This window comes from Lepidochelys kempii, chromosome 1 (assembly GCF_965140285.1).
Source record: "Lepidochelys kempii isolate rLepKem1 chromosome 1, rLepKem1.hap1, whole genome shotgun sequence".
In the NCBI taxonomy this organism is placed as follows: Eukaryota; Metazoa; Chordata; order Testudines; family Cheloniidae; genus Lepidochelys; species Lepidochelys kempii.
This window is the reverse complement of record NC_136380.1, coordinates 255,142,025-255,159,713: the sequence shown is the minus strand read 5'-3', so window position 1 is coordinate 255,159,713 and position 17,689 is coordinate 255,142,025. Positions and strand designations below refer to the sequence as shown.

At 43.3% G+C, this 17,689-nt stretch overlaps 1 protein-coding gene across 1 annotated transcript; it reads right to left on the bottom strand.

Moving 5' to 3' along the window:
* Nucleotides 1-11,613: 11,613 nt before the first annotated feature.
* Nucleotides 11,614-12,219, bottom strand: ASCL4 (achaete-scute family bHLH transcription factor 4). Its single transcript, XM_073330094.1, has one exon. It carries the CDS (start codon nucleotides 12,217-12,219, stop codon nucleotides 11,614-11,616), a length of 606 nt encoding a protein of 201 aa, XP_073186195.1.
* Nucleotides 12,220-17,689: the final 5,470 nt, after the last annotated feature.

The following is a 17,689-nucleotide window of genomic DNA, read 5'->3' as shown; positions in this document are numbered from 1 at the left end:
TTATGCAAGAACTTAGCCTTTTGAAACTTTGCCCTAAGGAGGGGACCTTTGTTTACTGATTACCTGTTATCTGAGGAGCTAACAGTCTTTGTGAACTTGTAACAACAGAAATACCCCATGGGGGGTGTTGAAGGACTGCCTCCTACCAGAGCCCTTGTTGGAGTTGGGGGTGATCTTTGGTAAGCAGGGCTCTTTAATATTTTTTAATTGTTTATATATTCTTGTATTGTTTTATTATGTTTTCTCTATAATGCTTTCACCTTAAGAATGAATGTGCTTTCTTAGAAAGGGCTGTGTGATAACTTGTAACTTCTGACAGTTATGTTGGTTATAGCGTCTGGAGGGAAGGCAAAGCGCAGATACTGGCTGTTTAAGCTGTCTGGCTTGCAGGGGAACTCACAGTGTAAGCAGGGACCTGGGCAGCATGGAAGTACCCAGGTCAGGAGGGAGAGAGAGATGGGTCTCTACCCAAGAGAGGGGACAGCTGAGGAGCCGGGAGCCTTGTGTGGGTGCCAAACTGTGACACCCTGGCCTCCAGAGGTGGAATACTGCATCAGCTCACTACCCCACCTGGCAGAAGTGGCACTGATTTCCCCCTCTCAGCAGAATTTCCTTCCATAAATCTCACTGCCTGCTTATAACTTCACACCTGTCAGCATGTCATCTTAAGCCCTTGTTTTCAGAAATTAATCCTCTCCCAAAGGTTTTATTTTTTAATTTGTTTCTTGTTTCTCTGAGTTTGACCATATGACAAGTGACTGGTGTGATATTGCAGTGTGCTACACCTTGAAAACATGGTTCTTCCCCCACCCCCCTCATTTATTTCATTTGTTCATTACACTGTTCATTATCAGCTTTAAGAAAAGGAGGACTTGTGGCACCTTAAAGACTAACCAATTTATTTGAGCATAAGCTTTCGTGAGCCCCACTCTCCTGTTGGTAATAGCTCACCTTACCTGATCACTCTCTTTACAGTGTGTATGGTAACACCCATTGTTTTATGTTCTCTGTGTATATAAATCTCCCCACTGTATTTTCCACAGAATGCATCCGATGAAGTGAGCTGTAGCTTATGAAAGCTTATGCTCAAATAAATTTGTTAGTCTCTAAGGTGCCACAAGTACTCCTTTTTGCGGATTCAGACTAACAGGGCTGCTGCTCTGAAACCTGTCCTTATCAGCTTTGTTTCTCTAAGGGAACAGAGAGCTTTAGTGTCATCAAGTTTGGTGCTGAGCAGATCACCTCAGGCAACTGAGTATTCCCATAGGAGGAATCCCTTGCTGGAGAGTCTGTGAGGTCTCCAGTGTTTCTTGAGTGGAAAGAGTTGCCAGGCATCTGGTTTTTGACTGGACTGCCAGGTCAAAAAAGGACTCTGGCAGCTCCGGTCAGCACTGAAGGCCGGGCTGCTAAAAGTCCAGTCAGCAGTGCAGTGGGGCTAAGGGAGGCTCTCTGCCAGCTCTGGCTCCGTGCAGCTCCCAGAAACAGCCGTCATGTCCCGATCCTAGGCGTAGGGGCAGCCAGGGGGCTCGGCATGCTGCCCCCGCCCCGAGCGCTGTCTCCACAGCTCCCACTGGCCAGGAACTACGGCCAGTGGAAGCTGTGGGGGGCAATGCCTGCAGGCGGGGGAGCACGCAGAGCCCCCTGGCCGCCTCTGCACCTAGGAGCTGGACATGCCAGCTGCTTCCAGGAGCCGCCTGAGGTAAACACCACTCAGAACCTGTGCCCCAAACTCCCTTCTGCACCCCAATCCCCTGCCCCAGCCCTGAGCCCCCTCCCACACCCAAACTTCCTCCCAGAGCCCACACCCTGTCCTGTACTCCAAACTTTGCGGCCTCAGCCCAGAGCCCCCTCTTGCACCCCAACCCCCTCATCCCCAACTCCACACCAGAGCCTGACCCCCAGCCAGAGCCCTCACCCCCCTGCACCCCAAATCCCTGCCCCAGCCCAGAGCCCCCTCCCACACTCCAAACCCCTCATTTTTGGCCCCACCCTGGAGCCCACACCCCCAACCAGAGCCCTCAATCCAACCCCCTGCCCCAGCCTGGTGAAAATGAGTGAGTGAGCGAGGGTGGGGGAGAGCGAGTGACCAAGGGAGAGGGAATGGAGTGGAAAGGGGGCAGGGCCTCAGAGATGGTGCAGGGAAGGAGCAGGGTCTTGGGGAAGGGGCAAAGCAGGGGCGGGGCAAGGATGTTTGGTTTTCTGCAATCAGAAAGTTGGCAACCCTAAGAAAGAGGCACATCTAGACAACCATCTATGTAACTAAGGAAATAAGGTCAGTTATATAAGATCTGAAAATGTTACTTATTTTATAACCAGTAGTTCTAGTGAAATCAGTGCAAATGGAAGATGTTGGTTGGTGCTCAGCGCTGATGATTGACAGCCTTGGGGAGGAAAGTCTTTTATTTATCTCCAGAACCAGGACAGTATGGCTGTAAAAACACCCTGTAAGAAATGAGAACTCTATCAGTGTGATTTTTACTCTCTGCGCCTCTCAAAATACAGGGATAAAAACGGCCATACTGGGTCAGAACCAAAGGTCTATCTAGCCCACTATCCTGTCTTCCAGCAGTGGCCAATGCCAGGTGCTTCAGAGGGAATGAACAGAACAGGTAATCATCAAGGGATCCATCTCCTGTTGCCCATTCCCAGCTTCTGGCAAATTTTGTTATTCCCAGCCCCCAGGTTGCAGGGCCGGCTCTAGGCACCAGCAAAGCAAGCAGGTGCTTGGGGTGGCACATTGGCAGGAGCGGCATTCGGGCCATCCTTTTCTTTTTTTTGGCTTGGGGGCCGGCTCTGTGGGCGCTCACCCAGGTAGATGCTGTCCCGGCCCCCAAGCTGATGCCGAAGTCCAGGTAGAAGAGCTGCAGTGGCCAAAGCTGACCCCAGGACTGGGGTCCAGCAGCAGCAGTGCGTTCTGCGTGGGGGGCACCCTGGGGCTGCTGTGGTTCATGCTGCCGGCCACGGATGAGCCATTCAACAGGCTCCAACATGTGAAGAGCGGAACACTCGGGCTGGCAGCTGCCCCGTGGGGCGCACGAAGCCACCTGCAAGTGCCGCAGGGCGGCTGCCCCCCAGCGCTTCAGCCGGGGCAAGGCGAAGCAGCCCGAGCTGCTCAGGGGCTGTGGCAGGGTGGCCAGGAGCAGCAGCAGCAGCGAGGCCATAGAGGGGACTGGTGCTTGGGGCACTGCCATGCGGGGCCCGCATCCCGCTCTCCGGGGCTCCACTCCCCGCCGGCCACTCCCTCTGGGGCTGCCCTGCCCCGGCTCCTCAGCCCCCTGCCAGGGCAGTTTCCCCGGCTCTGCCCTCCCGATTCCCAGCCAGTCCTGGAGGCGGGATCCCTGGCTGGAGGGACCCTGGGCTGAGGTGCGGCCCTGGAGCCCCGCTGCTTACCCCTACCCTACCAGAGCCAGACCGGCTGGAGGGGGGGGGGCAGGCGGAGTCAGGGTCCCCCTGGGCGCCGGGAAGAAGTTGGGTGGATGCAGCCTTCGCCCCTGCTAGTGTCATGAGCAGGATGCTGATGACTCTCCCTGGGAGCGAGTTACCAGTGACCCAGGGCTGGGGCTGCAGGCGGTACTGGTGGGGGGTGGGGTGAGAACCCAGGGCTGGGGCAGCAGAGCGGTGAGGGGGGGAGCCTAGGGCTGGGGTCGGGGGCAGCCAAAATTTTTTTTGCTTGAGGCGGCAAAAAACCTAGAGCCGGCCCTGCCAGGTTGAATCTCAGTGGAATCAAAATCCCAGATCCAGATGCTCCCAAAATGTAAAGGAGCTCAAAGCCCAATGTAATCCAGACTTCATGGCTCTATCTCTGTAACAAGCTGAACGAAACCTGGATGCAAACACCTTTTGAATATTTTGGAAGCTTGGATCCAGAACCGACTCTGCCCATATCCATTATTTCATGCAGCTGCTGTGATGCGCTGCTGACATTTTAACAAGGGGCTAGCTCAGAAATGTAACATTTCATTTGATGAGATGGATGACATTCCTTGGGTAAAATTCCCTCTCCACGCCTCAGAAAAATCCATCGGTTTCATATTCCGCCTCCTAAAAAAAAATTCCATCAATTCCATACCCTTCTGCATATTTGTGAGAGGCAGCTCTGCCTGTAGAGATTCCCTCCACGTATGGATCTGGGAGGGACAATCACGTGGTATGGGAGAGAAGGGATCTTTAAGTCCCTACAGCTTCCTGCTGCGGAAATTGTAGCTCCGCTGCATTCTTTTTTTTCTATTTTAGGGCTTGACCAGACGAGAGGATTTTCCACTGGTGTGACTTCATTGGTGCAGCTACATCAATGCGCCCCTTCCCCAGCGTAAACACGCTGCACCGGTGTAAAACCCATTTTACACTGATGCAGTACATCTAAACTGGTACACTGAGGCAGCTACATCAGTGTCGCTACACCATTGCAACAAACCCCAACACAGGCAGGGATCTAGCAATTGGCTTGCATTAGATTACATGGGCTTATGTTGTCCAGACTGTCTTCGCAAGGAAAAGGCCGAGAAACATGTTTTTTAAAAATGAAACCCTTTCCAGGGCCCAAAGACTGGCTTTTTAACATGGGGCTTGCAAGGGCCCATCCACCTCAGGGAATATGGCTAGCATTTCTGGCAATAAAATCTGTATCTGTCATAAGCAGCAACAAATAAGGAGAAGCCAAACAAGCTGATCATTCTAGTTTTAAAAGAAACAGCTCGTGTGCTGAATTGGTCTCTGCTTTTCTTTTGGAGTCAATCTAGTAAACCCTACCCGTGCATGTACTCCCAGAGCATGTGAGATTTGCTTTCCCTTTTAAGCCCCCCTGCCCTCGTAAAGTTTTGGGTGGAGGTTTCTATTCCTACGATTTACCTCACTGACAAAATAGAATCCAAAACTTTCAGCCCAACCCTCAGGCCAGGCTTTGGTGCAAGCAACTGCCCTTATAGCACATGTGTTTTGCGGAACAGTTTGACTTTCCAGTTCTCAGTGGTGTGTGAGAGGGTGTTGCCTAGTCAGGGCAGGGCAGGACAAGTCCTGGTGATGAAGAGTAAGGCAACCAAGCATCATTATTCTTAGTCACATTAAAAGTGAGACAGGATGGCTTTGGACTAGGGTCTGTCCTGCAGTCCTCATACCTGCAAAACTCAGTTGATTTCAGTAGAAGGTTTGCTTGCATCAGGACTGCAGAATTAAGCCCATAAGCCTGTGGAACTGAATCCTACACAGTGATGAGCATCTCATAATTCCTTTCCCCTGTCCCAGCTCTTGACTTGGCTCTTTAAAAGAAAATTTTCAGGTGCTGTAACTGGGGAAGGCCAGTGAACTATCGATGATAAAACCATGCAGCCAAAGGGATAGCCTGCCTTAATAGTGTTTTATCTTTAAAAAGTTCAAACACCCCTGGCTTGAATCATAGGAGTATGAGCATGGGTGAGGAGGGACAGTCCTCCCCTGGTGCTAAAAACTGTAATCCTATCATTCCTTAAAAGAGCGAAGAGCCTGAACCAAAGCCCACTAAGTCAATGGAAAGACTCCCATTGACTTTACTGAGCTTTGGATCATAGGTCATCAGTATCTGGAAGGAGCATGTTTTCTGCTGCATGAAGTGCATTTCTGTTTTCCTGCTTGCACCTAGCTTGGAGCCTCTTTGTAGCAGTGCCATCATCCTCAAATTGCTGCAAATTACAAGAATTGTTGACAAACTGGACTGATTTTACAGGAGCCATGGGCCCAGTCCTGTGACATCTCCATGCTTGACATCCCATGGACTTCAACAGGAGCCTAGCACATGGAGGAGATTCCAGGTGTGGCGTCAGTTTAATATCATAGATTCCCCTAGTCTGTCCTTCCAGGGGGTGGGCTTGCTGATCTCACAGCTTTTTTCCATCTCTAATTGATCCAAAGGGCCATCACTGGACACATTTGCTGTGGTCCAAGAGAATGAATGAAATGTATGAGAAATAGATGGCTGATATCTTTATAATATAATATATTTTCTCCTGTTGGCAAGGCTTCAGTTAGGTACAGAATATTACTTACCTTGCTTTGTAAAGCGCTTTGAGATGTATGGATGTCCCGCACTATATAATTGCTGGGCATTCTAAGAGTCTAACAATGGTTGTATAGCTTTACATTTTTCTGCAATGTGTCCATGCCTCATTCTCTTGCTTGTCAGTTGCAGATAGGCTGGGGGTTATACTGGGGACCTGTAGAAAGTAAGTGTGCTTACTTTATATTTTTTAGGAACTTCAGAACTTACTGGGCCAGATCCTTAGCAAATATAAATTGGCATCATTCTGTTGACTTCAACTCCAGCTGTGGATCTTCCCCCTTATAATGTTTCGGGTTGTCTTCTTCTTCTTCTTCCTTTATTTCTCAGTGACAGAGGGAAAGAGGAGTTATTTTTTAAGCATATGCTTCCTGTTCACTTATTCCAATGAGATAACTGGCTTTGATTGCTTTACTGTCTGAAGTATACTTTCCTGTAGTGCCTTGTGATTTTCTTTGGACATTTATTGACACTGAGTAATATAACATGAAAGCAGTATGGATGGGCTTTGATTGAGGAAATCAGCTAGATAGCTATTAGGGGATTAAAAGCAATTCCATGGCCAGGATTATACATCTTTAAAATTGTGATCATATCAAGGAGCAAATGGATTTATAATTTAATGGGAGGAGGAGGGGGTAGGGGGGCTTCAGACATTCTTTTCCCATGTGTGATAGAAAGATTACAGAGGATGCATTTGGTGTGCAAAAGTTTGATAAAATTGTTGAGCATTTTCCTAAGGATAGCCGCACTTGTCTTTCTTGCAAATTGTAATTGTGCCAAATGAAGCGAATTCTTCTGTTCAACATTTTTATGAAAACATTAGTTCCCAGGGTGACAAGTTGGATCATCCTCTGTTTTCAGAGTCTGATAATGATACATTTTAGAAGCTTTGAAGAAAACCTTTGTCTAGACAGATACAGTTTAGGAAAGCTTTTGAACTGCAGTATTCACTAGAAAATTTTGTTGACATTTTTACATATAGGATTTTTGTATTTTGTGTTTGGGAATTCTTCAGCAATTTTGTGCTTCCTTGTGCTAAAACAAAGCACAATACTTGTATGAGAACAGGGATTGTGAGAAAACAAAATATAGAGCTTTATCTCCCAGAAGAATCTTTTTTTCCCAGTACAGTGTTCCATGGAAGGAGTTTCATTCCCAGCTAACAGTTCATTTCCAGCCTTCATAAATAATAATCACCTACTGGTGGCTATTACATTTTAACTCTTTAATCTTTAGTGTCTGGTTGGCATTATTAGAAGCCTTCACAATTGTTAAAAGGAGTAAAATATCCAACTTGAAAACAAGAATAAGAACTACGACCACAAACTTATTGAAATGTTTCTCTGCAACAAGTTCACTTGATTTGACCCCAGCGGTCTTTTTTCTCAGTATTATTTCACCTATCCAGGGTTTGTTTCTGAGGGCAGAACATCAAAGATTTACAAGTAACAAAATGGAGCCACATAACAATACGAAAGACCGGTCAGTGTCTAGCTCATTGGGGGGGAGGGGGGAGAGCGTATAAGGAGATGATGATTCCAGGAGCTCTCCATGCTCACATGCAATCCCTGTCCTCTCCTGAGTGTAACTGCTGCTCTCTGTTAGCATGTCCTGGGTCACTAGCCGCTTGAAAGGAAGCTGGGAGGGGGAAGAGCCACGGCATCATCCCCCTCTCTGCCCAGCAGAGCTAGCTTGCCGCAGAGGGGAAGGCATGCATCACTCTCTTTATATGCCAGGTAAAACCAGGAAGGGGTGAGGGGCTTGGGACTGGCTCTGCAATGTCCCCAATACAGGCCTTTGAGGTACAATGTGATTTGAAAAACTCTTTAGAATTCTATCCAATACTCAGGAGGTAACATGGTCATTATGTCCATATTGAATTTATTGGTTTGGATTGATTTCACTATTAATGACACTTATACATATATACAATGCTTTTCATCTTCAAAGCACTTTACAACAATTAAGATTCATTCACAGCCTTCACATGAGGTACTATAGGTGAATAGGCATTATTCTTAGATAACAAAGGTTTGTGAGAAAAACACAACTGTCTTAACTATAGAGTCACAACCAGCACCTCTATAATCACAAACCCCATTGTACGGATCGGGAAACTGAGGACAGAGGATTAAAGTCTCTTGTCTGAGGCCACAAAGGGAGTCAGGACTGGTCTACACGTAAAAATTGGATCAATCTAGTTACATCACTCAGGGATGTGAGAAAGATTTTGCACCCTGTGCAACATAGTTAGATAGACCTAATCCCCCCATAGATGCAGGTAGATTGATGGAAGAATTCTTCTGCCGACCTAACTACTGCCGCTTGGGTATGTGGATTACCTGCATCAATGGAAAAACTCCACAATTCAAGAGGAATGTTGAAAAATTGAGGAGGGTTCAGAGAAGATCCACAAGAATGATTAAAAGGTTAGAAAATATACCTTATAGTGATTGACTCAAGGAGCTCAATCTTTTTATCTTAACAAAGGGAAAGTTAAGGGGTGACTTGACCACAGTCTATAAGTACTTACATGGGAAACAAATATTTAACAATGGGCTCTTCAGTGTAGCAGAGAAAGGTATAATATGATCCAATGGCTGGAAGTTGAAGCTAGACAAATTCTGACTGGAAATAAGGCATAAATTTTTAATGGTGAGAGTAATTAACCATGTGTCATGGTAGATTATCCGTCACTGACCATTTTAAAATCCAGATTGGATGTTTTTCTAAAAGATCTGCTCTAGGAATTATTTCGGGGAGATTCTATACCCTGTGTTATAGAGGTCAGACTAGAAGATCGTAATTGTTCCTTCTGGCCTTAGAATCTGAATCTGTTGTGCGGGACAGATCTAGACTACGATACTACAGCAGTACAGCCGTAGCTGTGCTGTTGCAGTACGGATGTGGCCTTAGTATCCAGAGCCAAGAGTAGAAGCCAGGAAAGTCTGGAATCCTAGTCCTGTTCTCAGACTGCTACCTTACCCTCCCCTCCCACCCCAAGGATAAATGTGAAAACATATGCACCTGAAAAGATGTATTCCAATTCTGGAAACATCATCCATACCCCCACAGACAACTGCCCACGCAGCAGGAGGTGCACTGTCTGGAAACTGGAAGCAGCCCTGCTTCAAAAAGGGAACGTAGCTAGTATATAAAGAGCAGGTGACTAAGCCTCTGTGCTTCACTCTCATTTTTAACAGTGCTTTTTAGTACTATTAGAGCTGAATGAATAATTCATAGCAAATAACTCAGAAACCAAATTTAGCTCCTTATTGTTTGTGACTTGTTCATGGGCAGATGATTATTTCTCCAAATGTTTTTCTTCTTTAAAATTATTTGCTGAATAATTTTGATCTTTAAATTGCTAGTGAGCCACTCATTACTAGAAATCAATATGGAATATACAAAATTTGAAATGAGAGCTGTGCTGGTTAGTTCTGATTGGACACGTATGTCACATAATTGTTTTTTCATTCCCTAATTGGATGAAGAGGACACTTAACAGGTTTACATTTCTATTCACATTTCTGAGTTTAATGTTTGCTTTCTCTCAATTTGTCATAGAGTTATAGGTTTAAGGCCAGAAGAACCATTGTGATCATCTAATCTGACTTCCTGTATAACACAGGAATTAATTCGGGGAAGTCCTATGGCCTGTTTTAACTAGTGCATGTTTTTTAGAAAAACTTGCAATCTTGATTTAAAATTTTCCAGTGATGGAGAATCTACCACAACCCTTGGTAAGTTGTTCCAATGGTTAATTACCTCCACCATTAAAAATGTGCCCCTTATTTCTTGTCTCAGTTTGTCTAGTTTCAACTTCCAGCCATTGGATCTTGTTATACCTTTGAGCCCTCTATTATCACGTTTCTGTCTCCCTTGTAGGTACTTACAGACTATGATCAGGTCACCTCTTAACCTTCTTTTTGTTAGGCTAAACAAATTGAGCTCCTTGAGTCTAGTTTCCCCTGTTCCCTGAAAATTCAGTTTCTGGGAACATTTCTCATTCACTAATCTCCATGAAAAGTGAAAATAAAACCAGTCAGAGTCAATTCAACTTTTTATTTAAGCAAATATTCATGGACATGTTTTGAGGTGTCTGACCAGCACTAATGTTCATTCATATTTGTACATGAACATTTTCAGGATTTCAGCCAAAGTATCTGGAAAGGAAGGTAAGAAGAGAAAAACATCAAATCAAAGTGAGGCCCATAAGTAGAAGTTTGGAAATGTTGTGGGGGAGGGGAGTTTAAATGTTTATTTTGGTATTATTTTAAGTTATGGGGGTAGATCATTTGAAGGGGGAAAAGAGAATACAACATTCTGGGCCCTGGTTCAACACAGCACTTAAGCACATGCGTAACTTTAAGCACATACTTAAGTGCTTTGCTGAATCAGGGCCTTGGAAAGTAGAAAATGAAGAAAAAAAGAACTGTGAGAGATTTGGAGAAAAGAATTGATTGCCTTTTGAATGACAATGGTTCAAATTAAATATATATTGGAGAGCTTGAGGTATGGATTTTAGAAAAGTCTGTTTTAAAATGTAATACAATACTTTTAATTTAAGGAAAAATGCCCACATTTTCATATGAATGTAGCTTGATATATTTCAGCCTTTCTGAAGACACTAGTACATGACCACTACAGGAGTATGTTTCCATTCATATTACCTCCGACCATCAAATAGATGCCATAATCAATAGCATTTTTTCTGCAAATACAATTTATATAAATGAAGATGCACAGGGAAAAGGTGGATGTCTTCACCACAATTTCATCACTATGACTTTGTCTGAGTGGGGTTTTCCAGAACTATATTTAACACATTAATTTAGTATTGGTTAGGATGGAAATTTCAGTCTGCCATTTGCTGAGAGTAATTCTTTAAAATAAATCCCAAGTTTTCTTCACATACTCACACCTCCAAAGCATCCTAATTATGGACCATCTGCTTGCGTTAAAAAGGACATTGCCAAATAGATTCAACCCCAAATGTAGATTTCATTTTTTTAAAATTGTTTTTCAAAACCTAATATTAATAGAAATATTTGCATGAGTTTTAAAAATGTTGGTGGAACATATGTTATCTAATTTTTACATCCTCTCTCCCTCCCAGCCCGCATTCACAATATTTGCAAACCAAACATTGCATCATTGCATGCATCATTGCATGCATGGAAACTAGAAAATAAACCTGACTAGGAAAAAACTCCAAACCTGGTTAATCTATTTTCATTTTCCCACTGAGTGAAATGCAAAAAGTAACCCAACAGCATAAAAGGTGAAGAGTAATTTAGATTTTAAAAACTGTTTCAAGTTTAATAATCTAAACCACAATTAGTAAATACGGCTGAGGAAACTTGAGAGGAATTTGTGTATCCTTACGAACCACCTTTAGGCTACGTGCATGCAACAACAGTGAAAAGGTCCTCTCAGAGACTGACGATACCTTTATTTTCCCTGGCTCTTTTCTCTTTCCTAGGATACATTTTGACCTGTAGAACGATTGTGTGGATTTAGATACAATAATAGAGTTTTTGATTGGTCTTGAAGGCATCTGTTTCTGAAAATGATGTTTCCTAGATGCAAGTCTCCTCAAACTCACTGTATGGAGATGAAGATAAAGAGGTTTTAGACTCTCCATCACTGTTGCATTCCCTTCTTAGATCAGGACTGGAAGCATCTGTAGCTTCCTTAGCAGATATTGTTTCCTTAGTGGTAGGTCCTAATGGCTGACAGTCCAGCAAACTCTGAAGGTGTTTAATGTAATTTATTGCAGCTCTTAGGGTCTCCACTTTGCTGAGGCGTTTGTCAGCAAGCTCCTTGGGAAGATGTTCTCGGAGGCGTGTGTACCCCTCATTCACACAACGCACTCTTTGCCTCTCTCTCTCATTTCTCTTTCGAATGAAGGCAGGCTCAAAAGAATAGTCATAGACTCCTACATATCCAGAGAAAGGGATGCAGGAAAATCTACCTGAATAACCACGGTAGGCTTGGTCCCAGTAAGTTGGATCAAAATGGAAGGGAACACCAAAGGGCTCTCTGAGTGGTAACCCATGAGGATTCACATGGTTATTACCCATGGACATAGCGCCAGAGAATAACATCCCATTCAATAGTCCATCATCTTTATTGCTGTCCATTGTTTCAAATTTGGCTTCCAAATCTTGCATTAATCCATGCATGGAGGAAACATTTGTACTGGGTCCTTTGCCCCACAGTCTGTTCCTTTCTTGACCAGATTTAAAGGCAAAACTAACAATCCACTATATGACTGAAAATCAGCTCTACTCCTCAATCTTTTTTAGAGACAGGATGCCATCTAATTTATAGACTGGCTTTTAGGACCATCACTCCACACTTTAAACCTAGCATTTCCTCTGATCTTCATCTTTCAAAAGATAATAAGAGGGTTCCTGTATTCCTTTTCTTCTAGCTTGAAAGTGTGTCCATAGAGTTAACACCAAACATAAACAAGCTTCCAGGCTCTAAACACTTCTCTTGTATTGTAACTCACGATGTCTTTTGATAAAGTTGTCTCCAAAAGATGGGTAATTTCCAAAGTTTATAGGACTCTTCAAAGTTTTGGCAGAACTCCTCCCACTCAGGAACCAAGATCTCCTGTCAGCTGAAAAACTAGCCACAGGCTTTTCACACTGTAATCCAAAATGCATCTGCAGCCTTTGTTGTTTCTGCTGTTCCAATCTAACTGAATCGGGTTCTCCAGCGGTATGCAAAACTTATATGGTATCTCTCTACCTTTCTAGGAAGGCTGAGAGATCATCAAAGGAAAGAGTGCTCTCTTGTGGTTGCAAGTCATCTCACATGAAGATTACATGCATGTCTCCAAGAAAGGAAATACGTGTTTTCTTGGTGTTTTCTTCAGCTGAAAAGAAAGCTTTTCCAGCAAGTTCTGAGGAGAGCTGGGTTCAAAAATTCAAAATATATTTTTTGAGAAAATGTTCATGATTATTTTGTTTGTTTTTCATTGAAATTCTGGTCTGATGGAAAATGGTCTGATCATCTCTGGTGAGGACCAGCTGCCTTAACAAAAGAAAAACAAAAACCCTTAAATTGCCCCCGAAATGGCAGTGCTGCTGTTGCAACATGTTTGGCTAAATTCTGACCCATGAAATCAGTGAGAGTTAGGTTTCTAAGCACCTTTGAGGATCTGGGCTTAAATAAGTGAACAAAATTCCCCACTCCAAGAAATATGCATGTGCAGAGTCAGCAGCTGGCAGTAGTGACATCAGTATGCACTTTTTAAAAAGTATGCTTGGCTTTTTGTATGAGGTTATTTTGCAATCCTAAAAAACATTGCCACAGAAGTGGCATGTTTTTTAAATTTCAAAGTATGCTCAGCTTACCTGGGGACCATTGCAAACAGTCCTGAGACTGCCCTGACTTATGCTAGGGGCAGAATCAGCCACAAGAAGCCTCAGAAATTGGGGAAGCACAAAGGTGGCATATAGCCACTCCTCCACCTCTGGGTCCTACACTGAGCACAGCTCAACCAGCCCAGAGGACTGGGGCCATAGTGTTTTGTACCATTTATGTAGAACAGAAGAATGGCCATACTGTGTCAGACCAATGGTCCTGATCTAGCTCAGTATCCTGACAGTGGCCAGTGACAGATACTTCAGAGGGAATGAACAGAACAGGTGCTCATCCAGAGATCCTTTAGAATTAGAATGATACTTTTCATCAGGGGTGAAAACATTTTATATCAAGACTGGCTGTCTTTCTAAAAGATAAGCTAAAGCTCAAACAAAAGTTATGGGCTTGCTGCATGAATTAACTGAGGGAGGTTCTATTGTTGTTGTTCATGCAGGAGGTCAGACTAGATGTTCATAATGGTCCGTTCTGGCCTTAAAATCTGTGAAAACACTGGGTCATAATAGAACTCTCACCATAACTTTAAGGACAGCTTTTGGTCTCAGCAAACACTAGCGTAGCCATGACTTCATGATTTGTTTTTAATTTAACAAATGAAAATAGTCGGGGTTTTGTTTGTTTTTTATTTAAACCTCATCCTGCAGCTTTTGTGACTCAAACGCTACAGCAGGGATCGGCAACTTTTGGCATGCGGCCCGTCAGTGAAAGCCGCTGGCGGGCTGGTTTGTTTACCTGCAGTGTCCGCAGATTTGGCTGATCGCAGTTCCCACTGGCCGCGGTTTGCCGTTTCAGGCCAATGGGAGCTGCAGGAAGCGGCATGGGCCGAGGGATATGCCGGCCGCCGCTTCCCGCAGCTCCCATTCGTCTGGAGTGGCGAACCACGGCCAGTGGGAGCTGCGGTGGCTGAATCTATGGACGCTGCAGATAAACAAACCAGCCTGGCCCACCAGGGGCTTTCCCTGACGGGCCGCATGCCAGAGGTTGCCGATCCCTGCACTACAGCACTGTGCTAGATAAGGGACTAAGATTCTCTAGAAACAAATGGGATGCTGACTGGTCTGTTGTCATTGTCCAACTCAAAAAGCAAACAAACAGCTTAAATGGAAATAAATTAGATTTGTATAATGCTTCCATTTAAAATAGTCTAATGTGTCATGAGCAACACGGGACTGGCACTTATTTTTTAAGCTGTGTGATTTTTAAACAGACAGTGTACCTTTAAAAGCCCTGAAGAATTCTCTGCTGCTCTTTAAAATCCTGGATGGCTTTGGAGTCTCTAAAACCATTCCTAGTGTCTACCCATGTTCAAAAGGCAGAATTATATTTCAGTTCAGTAACACAAACATTGTTCATTGCCATCAGACTTTTATTTCAATATTTACTGTAAACACTGCTCGCCTGCAGTTCCCAGAGTGCTGAAAACCCCCCTGTGTTAAAGGGATACACGATTTTCATAAAGTAAATCCATTGTCTTAATTATTTTAAAATGTAAAATGATCTTAGAAGAAATATTGATTTGAATGGTCAGAAAAGCCAGGTGCATATCAGAGTCCACACTGGCATGGAATGATTTGCTTCAGCAACACGAGAAAAGTGAAAATATGCTGCTAATTTTTGTTGCTTAGATGATCATATTGACAAGATAATGGGATTCTCCCAGGCTGAAGTTTGTCCCTTGCAGAGAACCAGAATGAGGCCTATGCACCGATTAAGTCCCACTCCTCTCTGGTGAGGGCTTAAGTAGGACTAAAGTGATGCATATTTTGTGGACTGGCCTTCTGTACAGGCCAGATCCTGCTCACTTTACCTACACAAACAGCCCCTCACACTGTAAAATTGAAATTCATAAGCATTTTCATCTTGAATCCAGGGATAGATTAAGACAATGTAGGGGTTAGCTCCAAAAACAGTACTCTTTCTAGAAATATATAGGTCCTTGTATACCTTGATCTCCCTTCTCAGGTTCCTGCAAACAATCTACTCTCCTTGATGCCTTGCCACCTATAGACTCTTTGATCTCCTCACACAATCCCCTCCCAACCCAGACAGAATTTTAGGATCTAATTCTGTTCATGTTGTTATAAATTGGGAATAGCTCCATTGTAGTCAATAGAGTTACACCTGTGCAAAAATTGCTATGAAAGGAGAATCAGGCTCTTAGTTTCTCAGTGATTCACTGCTGAGTCAAGGCCCCTCAGACCTCTGGAGCAAGAGCTCAAGGATTTATGGATTCCTTCTTAATCTGCCTCTGCTTAAATCCCATCTTTTTTTTTAATATACAAGTTTACACTGGGCCAGTCCATAAATTCTCCATTTCCTGTGACGTTATAACCTGTTTTCTTCATTCATGTCTTGTACTTTAATGTTCATTCTTACTTATCTATGTGAAACTACCAGAAAATATTTTCATTTATGTGGGAAATAAAATTTAAATAATTATTCCCTCCAGATACAGTTTAGTTATAGTTTTGATTGCATATCTCACAATATGATTTGTACAGCCAAAACAATGTAATATTGACTGTGTAATAGTGACAAAAAATCCCAATAGCAAATATTATTACTCAGCTTTCCATCTTGCTGTTGGTGCCACTCACACAAACTGGAATCATGTACATCTCTTGTGTGAAGCCTTGAAGCCAGTGGCATATTTTCAGCAACAGCTTCCCAGTGGCAAGTATTCCCTGTGGCTCTTGTCTGAAATTAAGCTCAGACTGATTAAAATGCGCTGGTAGAAGCACAAGAACTAGCTGTCAAGTATCAGAGGGGTAGCCGTGTTAGTCTGGATCTGTAAAAGAACTAGCTGGATGCATGCAAGTACACCTGATTCCCAACAGGTAATGTTAAAATGATTTTATCTATAAAACTAACACCCAGGAAGTAGAAAAATGTGCTGAAGGAAGACTGTCTGCTTTATGCTTGTATGCCTTTGTTATGCTTTTTAGTTTGTCTTCTTCACTGCAACTTACTTGATACAAAACAAAGTTTATACATTGCCAATTTCTTGTGTTAACTGTATACTGCAATAGAATAATAATAATATAAAAATATCTTGCGTTTATAGAGCAACTAAGGAATCCAAAATATGCTACAGCTCAGAACATCTATGATTTTTTATGGTTATAAGGTTGTTGTCTGCCCTTCAGAATGTGGCATCTGTCCCAGTATGACAGCCAAAAATAAGAGCTGGATTTAATCTAAATTCTTATACCATATCCATCACCATGGTATCTGTGTGCTGACTAATGAGTGATACACCAAATCGGGGGGAAAATCCATTGTTTGGTGTTAGAAAACTAAACTCAAATATCTGGAATGAGTTCAGGCTTCCAGTGGATACAGGACAGTTGCCTTAGTAATATACTGACAGATAATAAATACTCAGCATAGAAATAATGTCTTGCCTTTTGGAAGAAATGTTTTTTAAAAGCTGTATCCATTGTTCATGGGTTTTTAGAACATTTTTCTTCCTAATATTTATTACAGCACATCAGACATTCAGCACACAGCTCTCTGCAGACACAGGTGAATTTCTCAGGCAATTGCACTTAATATTATCACTGACCTACCTAGACATTACTATATGGTTTAAACTGGTCTTTAAATATCAGTTTTCTAAAGGGGTAAAGTTATGTGACTGCAATACAGGGTGGAGGATTGGATGGTTCAAGGGCTAGGTTGTGATATAAAGATCTGCTCATTTCTGTTACTGGTTCCAATACAGCTCAGGCTGATAGTGACCATAACTTGGTATCATTTGATTGCTGTTTGATGGCCTGTGTGAAACAAGGTGATGGTTTTAATGACATAGACACCTCTCCAGTAGTAACTGGCCTTATGTCACTACCAGAACTGACATTAATTCAGCAAAACTATCAGTCTGTCCATATGACAGGGTCCAGGACTAATATAACAGATGGTGCTGCAGAGTGCAATTGAGACTGTGACACTCTATACCTCGGGGGAGTGCCTTGTAACCCCCATATTCATCATTTGTATATGATGGTGATATTTCATATAAAGCATGCCAGGTTAGGGTTAGGGTTAGGTATCATCGGAAAGGTTATGATGTGTTGAAATCCACTGTTCTAAACATGTATATCATTAGTGCATATGAAGTTATGAGGTTGTGTTGTAAGGGTGTCACTAAAATATGCTATGAGTTGGGGAATTGCCCAGATATTAGCTCCCCAAAGACAACAAGTGAGGTAAGCAATGCCCAGGGGGATATGGGACAACCATCAACAGCCATTGTCCAGC